This window comes from Pseudorasbora parva, chromosome 14 (genome assembly GCF_024679245.1).
Source record: "Pseudorasbora parva isolate DD20220531a chromosome 14, ASM2467924v1, whole genome shotgun sequence".
In the NCBI taxonomy this organism is placed as follows: Eukaryota; Metazoa; Chordata; class Actinopteri; order Cypriniformes; family Gobionidae; genus Pseudorasbora; species Pseudorasbora parva.
Window position 1 is genome coordinate 23,934,706 of NC_090185.1, and position 10,059 is coordinate 23,944,764.

At 37.4% G+C, this 10,059-nt stretch overlaps 1 protein-coding gene across 1 annotated transcript; it reads right to left on the reverse strand.

The window, feature by feature from the left end:
• Positions 1 to 2,914: 2,914 nt before the first annotated feature.
• On the reverse strand, positions 2,915 to 5,807 carry org (oogenesis-related gene). The gene is made up of 6 exons (XM_067414834.1): positions 5,647 to 5,807; positions 5,451 to 5,531; positions 3,634 to 3,862; positions 3,400 to 3,554; positions 3,219 to 3,323; positions 2,915 to 3,130 (listed from the first exon to the last, which is right to left on the reverse strand). The coding sequence occupies exons 1-6, from the start codon at positions 5,698 to 5,700 to the stop codon at positions 3,110 to 3,112; spliced, it is 645 nt and encodes a 214-aa protein (XP_067270935.1). The 5' UTR covers positions 5,701 to 5,807; the 3' UTR covers positions 2,915 to 3,109.
• Positions 5,808 to 10,059: the final 4,252 nt, after the last annotated feature.

A 10,059-nucleotide genomic window follows, 5' to 3' on the forward strand; every position in this document is an offset into this window, starting at 1 on the left:
AAAATGGTGAGCAAAATATGCATTTGTATGCATATTTTAGCTTTTTAAACCCCAATTTTATGCAAATAATCAAAAATGCAGTCCAAAATACTTAGACAAAACACTTCAAGGATATATAAAATAAAATTAAAACATGAATCATAAATATGCAGTACAAGTCAAAAGTTTGGAAACATTACAACTTTATGTTTCTGAAAGAAGTATATGCTCATCAAGCTTGCACTGATTTAAATACAGTAATTGTGAAATATTAAAACATGAGTTTTCGATTTTAATACTTTAAAATTGTATTTCTGTAACGCAAAGCTGACAGTCTTCAGTTATTTAAAATTCTTAAATACTGATTATCAATGATGGAAACCGATGTGATGCTTAATACTTTAAAACATGATACTCTTTGAAAAATTTAAAACATTTAAATTAGGGGTCCTCAGCATGGGCGTAGATTACGCGGGGGACGCGGGGGACGTGTCCCCCTCACTTTTAATAAAATGTATTTTCGTCCCCCGCACTTTTACTGGGTCTCACCGATCCTAGTCGACCCGCTCCGAGCGGGATTCGAACCAGCGTTACCTGCGCGGGGGCGGGCAAGGTAACAGGGACGCTAAAAACAGCTTTCTTTAATCTGGGTTGATTGCGCGCTTCTTTTGGTCACGGGCAAGTGTATTTACACAGAAACCAATGTGAATACATCAAGATTTAAATTCAGAGACAAAAAATAATCTATGCATGACCTGTCATTTTATTCGCATCTAAATATGAGAAGGGCGCTCTCACAGAATGTCAAATGTGGATTCGTAGAGGTAATATCCAGTCACGCTGGAGCTGCAGCTGAAGGAAAACAATCGTTATGAGAGATGAAATGTGACGACGACAATCAGACGATTGCGACAATATATGCTTTGTGTGTTTTTCAAGCCATCTCAATGTAGGCTATTTATTGACAATAAAGTATAGGCCATCATATGAATAATTCAGTTTTTAATGTTAAGTATTCTGCTCACCACGGCTGCATTTATGTAATCAAAAATAGTTCAAACAGTAATATTTTGAAATATTATTACAAATTAAAACAGCTTTTTTCCTATGGGAATATATAGTAATTTATTCCTGTGATCAAAGATGAGTTTATCATCATTACTCCAGTCTTCAGTGTCACATAATCCTTCACTAATCATTCTCAGATGATGATTTTATAATCAAGAAACATTTATGATTATTATCTGTGTTGAAAACAGTTGTGCTGCTTAAAAATGTTGTGGAGACCATGATAGCCACGTAATACGTGTTATTTTTCAGGATTCTTTAATGAATAGAAAGTTCAATGGATAGCATTTATTTGCATTCATTAAATAAATTATCTTTTGTAATATTAAAAATATCACTTGTGATCAATTTAATGCATGTCTGATCAACAAAAGTATTAATTTCTCTCTTTTTTAATTTTACCACAAATGTTTAGATGGTTTCCACAAAAATTAAGCAGCACTATAAGCAGCAAAACTGATAATAATCCTAAATGTGTGTTGATCATCAGATCCTCATATGAGAATGATTAGTGAAGGATCATGTGACACTGAAGACTGGAGTAATGATGATAAATTCAGCTTTGATCACAGGAATAAATCTGACTTTACTATATCTTCACATAGAGAACAGCTGGTTTACATTAAAATATATATATTTTTTTTTACATTGCATAAAATCTATGGAGTCTTAATGCACAAGTGTTTGTAGGCTAGTATATAAACCAATCATAAAATTGGCACAAAAAATAGGAGAATAATATTATAAATATTAATTAGTGGTTATTGTTCAGCAGTGTATTTGATATCTTGCCCAATTAAAAGCAAGAGATGCGATAAATTATATTGGTCCAAAAAAATACAAATAATTTCTGTCCCCCTCACTTCTGAAAAGATGGCTACGCCCCTGGTCCTCAGACTTGTTCCTGGAGGGCCGCTGTCCTGCAGTTTAGGTCCAACCCCAATCAAACACACCTGAAACAGCTAATCAATGTCTTACTAGGTCCTATAAATGCTGTTTCAGGTGTTTGATTGGGGTTGGACCTAAACTCTGCAGTACAGTGGCCCTCCGGGACTGAGTTTGGGGATCCCTGATTTAAATTATAAATATTTCGTAACAAACACAAATATGCAAAGATTCAATATATTTTTTCTTTGACAAATTAAAACTTATTCAGCAAGGATGTGTTGATAAGTGATGGTTAAGATAGTTATATTGCTAGAATACATGTTCATTTGAAAAAGCTGTTCATTTTATTCAACAAACCCTTAACCTCGAAGCACAACTTCACCATTGATAAATCATTAGAATGATTTCTGACGGATCATGCAACATTGAAGACTGCAGTAATGATACTAAAAGTCGGCTTTGCAAATCACAGAAATACATTATATGCAAATATATTAAAATCAAAAACCATTACATTTTAACACCTCAATATTATCTTTCTGTAGTCAATCAAATAAGTGCAGACTTGAGCATGAGACAGGCATTAAAAGATTTAACCTTGCCAAACTTTTGACCAGCACTGTATACAGATTATGTATCTGCATAAATTAATATGTAAGTGTTTGGCATGAAACAAGAGTACATGTATAAAATGCAATTTTATATATGCACATTGGGTGCATGTAAATATTTTACAGAATATTAAGCGGTGCAAACATTAAGAGTATTTATATGGGGTGCATAAGCAAAAATGCATACACTAGAAAAATAAAAGTACAGTATTCAATTAAAAACTACAGTTAAAGCACACCTATTGCATAATTTAACGGTCACAAAAAACCTTTATGGTTAATGCACCAATACATCCAGCAGTCCAAGTAAATGAGCATCTGCCACCCACTGGCCCAACTGTGTAGGACACTTAACCAAACTAGACGTAGTACTTACAAATACTTTTATTTGGGAATTTAACATCGAAAACAAAGATATACAAAATTACTTGGAACAAGCACTAAATTGGGAAGCCATTTAAATGAGCATGCTGACAAAGCCAGAGAACATACACAATGAACACATTCTGCAACTGTTGCAATATTCTTGATTTGCATACTAGTATTAGTATACACTGCCACCATTAGGCCTCAGGAGGAACTACCTGAAACAAGAAACACAGGTGACTTGGAATCTAGAGTTCAGAAAATTAAAAACAACAGAAAGATGGTGAGGAGTGAGGAAAACTGTACCGTCTCCAAGTCTTTGATCACCACGACACCCTTCTCTATTTCCAAGTCACTCTCAGTGTCATTGTGTGACCGGTATTCCTCACTGTCCGTCTCAATCGCACTAGGCTGCAGGTGAATATTAGTACCCCAAAATTTGGCAGTGACGAAGGATTCATACCAACAGGGAAAAAGACAAGCAAACCTCATAATCTGGATCAACAGCGTGGTCTTCCTCGGCCAGTTCCTGAGTGAGCGCCTCCACCCAGGACTGCTGCTCTACCTCTTCCTCCTCATCCAAGTCATCCTGCTTTCTCTTGCTGCCTTTGCCACAAGGCTTAGTAGGGGAACAACGTACCTCTAAAACAGAAATAAAAGCTGCTGCACTTAAAGTCTCACCTGAAAGTGGTTTTAATCCAAAGTAAAGGGATAAGCTTACCCGGGGACACCCCACAGCCAATGCTGGTGCAGACTGGATAACCCAGAGCGCTCTGGAGGCGCCGGGGCAGGATGGCCAACAGCAGCCGCGTGGCCCTGTGGAGACGCTTCCGGACTGTTCTGCATTGTCTTTCTTTAGGGGAGCCGCTTTTTTCTTCACCAGCTGGAGAGATGGCCTTCACTGGAGTAGAGAACCCAACCAGCCACCACAAGCCACGGAAAGCCCGCATCTTAAGAAACGGCACAAAAGAGCAAAGCAAAAATATGAAGTTGCAGTATTTAAAGCTGCAGCCCATAACATTTTTTTTTTTTTGGTTAACAATGACCCAAAACCAATTTGAGCAAGTACAGAACCAGCCAGTGTTCAAAACAATTTCCTTACCATAGCCTGATTCACAATGGTAAGGTTGAAATAATGTGTTAGAATTTGAGTGGTACTTGTGGATTCCCACAGGAAACTCAAGCATGTCTTGGTTTCACATCTGTAAAGAAGTCCAGATAGTAGTAGAAGTGCATATGAGGATGCTGCAGATGGCAGAGCTTTTATAGCCTTTTCAAGTCTACACTGTAGTCAAAAGCAAAAGATTAGACTAAGAAACTGAAATCTACAGGTAATGCGAATACACACTAAATACACAACATCAGCATTGCGTGTCTAAGTAACAATTTGAGAACAAAGTATAACAATACTAATAATTTGCACGGTTTGATATGATGAGCTAAGTGACCTTTAGATTTACGTCACTGTTGGTAACGCAATTTGATGTGCTTGTTTCCCTCAAAACAAAAGTAGGTGACATGTCAGCCTACTTGTGCAGATGGCATTTTCCCAAGGATACTTTTTTCAGTCATACTTCCAAAACAGTGTCTGTGATAGCGAAGTATAAAATCCACACCGGTGCAGTGATTGACAGCCGCCACATAATGCTTAAAACATTAGAGTCACCCACGCTGAGGAGAAGTGAAGCAGCACAACCCACATAAAGACAATAATCATTATGCAAATTACTGCAATTCCAGGTTTATAAATTTACAGACTGCAGCTTTAAAAAGATTAAAAGTGAAACGGTTAAAGAATTGTTTACTACTACTGGTTTAGGCCAGTGTAGTGTTCAATGGTTTAGCTAGTTTCAGAGCATGTCCACCTGAAAAATGTCCACTGAAAACAGCAGACCAGCACAGTCTTGTTTTGGGTGTTTTTTTGGCACCTGTGTGTTTATTAATAAATAAAATTGATAATCCAAAATGTTTGCGGTCGTATGTTTAATAGCCTGACATTTTAAACAAGTAAACCGATCAAAACTAACAGCAGACCAGCACAGTCTTGTTTAAGGGTGTTTTTTTGGCACGTGTTTATTAATAAATAAAAATGATAATCCAAAATGTTTGCAGTCGCATGTTTAATAGCCTGACATTTTAAACAAGTAAACCGATCAAAACTTACAGGTACTCACTACCAATATGAAGCTAGTAACAACCCATTAGCCACAGTAAAGTAAATACAATTACTAAATAAATGAAAATAAAACCAAGTAAATGCAGCTTAAACTGGTTTGCTGGTCACAGTTGGTGTATGATGGTCTTGTTCAGCCTGGTGCTTAATGGTGTCCCAGGCAGCCTACACCTGAAGTGTCCAATGATACTAGCAGATCAGCTAGCTTTACCTTTTTCTTTTTTAAATAATGTATAAGAAAATAGAGTTTACAAATGTTTGTTCAGTCATACATTTTAAATGACTAAACAGACCACTAACCAATCAGGTACTCAGTACCTCACTTACTTACATCCCATTTCAGTTGCACTTATGACTGAACTTACTGTAAAACTGACTGGCCAAAACTGTGAAATCCGACAGAGGACGGCTGAAACGACTCCACCTCTCTTCGCCACAGCTTTCTTCTGTTGAGAACAAGGGCTTTATTTATTTTTTTTTAACAAACGCTCATTTTCGTCTTGAAGGCCTCGTGCGAACACCATTTGTTTCAGTGAGGGAAAAGTAATCGAATAAACTTGCCTCTTGGCCCTCAGTGTTCTCAGACTCAACGGTGTAGTTGCACTGGTTAGTCATCGCGATGCTCTCTGGATCAATCCACCGACTGTATGAAAGCGATTCCCGGCATTTTTCAAGCAGCCATGCACGTGCTAATTGAATCAGGTGAGTTTTCCCCCCAGCCCACTGCGATTTGTGCGCATGCGTGGAGACCTTGGCTTCGTACGACCTGGAATACTATCGTACTGGTGTGTTATTGATTTTAAAATATTGCAAAAGTACGGAATTACTATTCAACAATATTACCGAGGCCTAAATAAATAACGACTTATTTTTCGGAAATAAATAAACACTGATATTCTTAATTAATGTTACCTTGAAAACAAATTAATGTATTATTTTTTTAATTATTAATAATAATAATAATTTGAACATTTAAATAACATAAAGGAATAGTATAATATAAATAGACTATATATTTTAAATAATAAAAATATATATATAAGCTACATTTTCGTTTCAATTAATTAATTCCAGTGTAATCTAAATTGCCTCACAATGATTGTAGATCAAAAATTATTAACAAAAAAATGCTACAAATATATCCTTATATTCATACAAATTTTAACCTAAAATCCTGTTGTTTTGTGCACACTATAACATTGTATTATTTGAAGTAGCCTACCTTGGAGTAATACTACAATACACATAAATATGATACAGTATTAATTTATCCTGCATAGGTGCCTCGTACATTATATTTTAGTGAATTTCTCTGACACCATACACAGTTTTAGTCTAGATGTAGGCTAGGCTACTATAAAGAGCACATTCAGGGCTTTTCAGATACCATTTATTTTGACAAAAACTTCTCCTTGGTCTGAATGATACAATTTTGGAATTAACATTTAAATCTGACTACTTTAACGTTTGTTATAAACCAGCATCTCAGGAAAATGTTTCCTGTGGTTTCTAATCAAAATATGACTTTCTGTTACAAAACAATAGAGGACACTGGTAATTAAATCATGTTTATCAGGCATTTTAGGAGACACAACAAGCGATAAGGAAAGAAATTACATATCAATATTCCTATAAAATATTAGATATTATTATGAAAATGTTGCCAACTATTGCTCCCATTATGAAATTTATTTTTTTCATTACATGTTGCTCCAAGAAAGAGCACATTAATATGCCAATTAGATCCAGTGTGCACTGCATTGAATGGGAAAACCCCATTTTACCCACATATTAAATACATAATGGTATATGCCTATCAGTTAATTCCGTTACAGCCTATGGCTAATCATCTTTAAACAAATTTGTTTTTGTTTATCCTGAAACCTAAAAATGTATTGGTGAATGAAAAATAAATAATTTCATGTAATAATTTTTTTTAAACAACTGAATTCTGGTGTCCACTTAGGAGAACACAGCATAACAGTATACATAAAACATAATCCCCCCACCCAAAAAAAAAAAAAAAAAAAAAAAATCCCATTTGTTTCTTAAGCTTTAAACAATGTAATGACAAGAAAAAATACTACATTCAAAAAACTTTTTCCCCTATTTATTATTTTAACTAAAATAACAGTAACTATGGTTACTAAATTAGCGGTACATTTTCATGAGGGTTTCCTGTCATCAACTTCAGTCACTTTGGAGACTCGTCAGGCGGGAGAGATCCACATTTGGGCATGTTTCCGGACACGGCACCCTCGTCACATTTACGCACGTCTAAAACAAACAGATTTTAAGGGTCTGGAGGACTATAAATCTCCGAGGATGCTCTTCTAGTCACAACTTTCCACAAACAGGTAATAAGCTATATTTTACTATTTTATATACAGTAAGACAGAGTACAGCATGGCAGCAGCGCACAGGAACATGACGGTGACGCGCACCATCAGTGCTGGAAACTGCTCGGGCACGAGTGCCGAGAGCGAGTCGGAAATCGCGGAATTCCCTTTCGCGCGCAGGCACAGCTCCGCGGGAATACTCGCGCTCAAATGGGCCACCGCGAGAAGTTCCTCGTTCGGAAGTTTCCTGGGGTTAGAAAGCCGCGGAAGTAAAGACAGTATACACAGTATCGTCGTGACCCCGGACAGCATCCCACAATTCACCATTCCAAAACTCGCCCTGGAGGATGGCTATAGATCCAGAGCAAATGACAAAGAACCCCAGGGTGAAGAACAGGTGGACTGGGGAAGCAACGACGAAATTAGCGGATCCTATCATGCCCGGCTTTCTCTTTCTTCATCTGTGTCATCATCATCCTCTGGATTCAGCATATCTCCTGTACCTGGAAGAAAAGCTGTCTCGGATCTCAAACATTGCTCTGACCCTGCTAGCCAAGCGGCTCTCTCCTTACCTCACCTTCCCAAGGTCACCACCCCATACGGCTTCGTAACTTTGAGTAAAAGCCCACAAATGGCAGACGAAGAGGCACTCTTCTTCCAGGGACATAGACGTTGGGGTCACGATGAAGAGGTCAACACGTCTAGGCATCCTAAGCTGGAAACGAAAAGAAGCGTCCCTGTCAGGACATCCCCCATTCAGATACATGCCAGCACCCCTCCACATCGGTCTCCTGTCACTCGTCATTTCTTTAGAAGCCACAGCGTCACAGGAATCGAGATCCAGAGGCAACTGGCTCGGAACAGTGAGCCAGTAAAACAAGCACCGGTCAGCAAAAGCAAGCGAAGCCTTTGGGGAATTCTTCGCAAACAAGAAAGAAAGTCTTTCGACTTCCATTTAAACCGCAAATGAACAAACCCAGAGCGATGTTGCTCAATAACATGACAATCAAGCGCCTTCTATTGTAAATCAACAAATTTGTGTGTGTGTGTGTGTATGAATTCCTCATGTTCAGATGTTATGATCTTACGATGAAAATAAAAGTTTTTGAAAATACAAATGGTTTGTCTTTCGACATACAGTGACCCCAAAAAACCTGTAAAACCAATTAAAATATCAATCAAACTGAAATACAACAAAAACACACAGCAAACACTTATATATTTTAAAATATATAAGTTTTCACAATATATATTTTATTGTGCAAAGTGAAGACAAATTTAACTAAATCACCCTGAATCCAGTTGGAATAAATATGAAAAACCAAAAAAACAAAGTCATTTTCTGAGAAAAGAAATATAGCATAATTAATTTGATATTTTATATCTAATGCAATATAAATTTATACAGGTGTGACTTGAGAGTCTAAATACTGGCACTGCATTTAGCACACACACACACACACACACACCTGGTTCACTATCTTTGTGGGGACTCTCCATAGGCGTAATGGTTTTTATACCGTACAAACTGTACATTTTATCCCCTACACTGCCCCTTCCCCTAAACCTACCCTCACAGGAAACATTCTGTATTTTACTTTCTCAAAAAACGTCCTGTATGGTTTAAAAGCATTTTGAAAGGTGGGGACCACTGGCTGGTTACTTACCTGGATGATCCATTACTGTGTTTTATTTTGTGATGGTTGTTCTTGAGTCCTGAGCAGTTAAATTGCCTAATGTTCTTTAGACAAATCCTCCAGCTCCTGCAAATACTTCTATTTTCAGCATCTTTTGCATATTTGAACCCTCTCCAGGAGGTTCACACGAGAACAATTGAGGAACTCAAGCACAGTTATTAAAAGGTTTAAACATTCACTGATGCTCCAGAAGGAAACACGATGCAGTAAGATCCAGTGGGTGAAAACTTTGAATTTAAAGATCAAGATAAACTGTACTTAATTTGTCTTCTGGGAAACTTGTAAGAAGACCGGTTGCTTCCGAAGGGCAGTACTAAAACAAAACAAAAAGAGAACAATTTCATCCTGGTCAAAGGTTTTGTCCTTCTGGAGCATCAGTGAATGTTTGAGTGAACATACTTTACAATCATATTTCAAGCCATTCAAACCATCATGGTTATCAGTGTCTCAGCTGAAGGAAGTAATATATTATCTATAGGCTCGATAACCATAGCAAAAAAATTGCATTTATTGGCCGATAACAATATGTTGCCAATATATTGTGTGTCCCTAATATATGTTTGTGTGTGTGTGTGTGTGTGTACATGTTTTTCTAGCCTGGTGAGGACTTCAACCTGAATGCACACAGACTCATGGGGACTCGTGTCACCGTGGGGACCTAAATTGAGGTCCCCATGGGTACAAAAGCTTATAAATCATACATAATGAGTTCTTTTGAAAATGTAAAAATGTAGAAAGTTTCCTGTGATGGGTAGGTTTAGGGGCAGGCGCAGTGTAGGGGGATAGAATATATGGTTTGTATGGTATAAAAACCATTACGTCTATGGCAAGTCCCCACAAAGATAGCGCACCAGACTGTGTGTGTGTGTGTGTGTGTGTGTGTGTGTGTGTGTGTGTGTGTGTGTGTGTGTGTGTGTGTGTGTGTGTGTGTTTAAAGG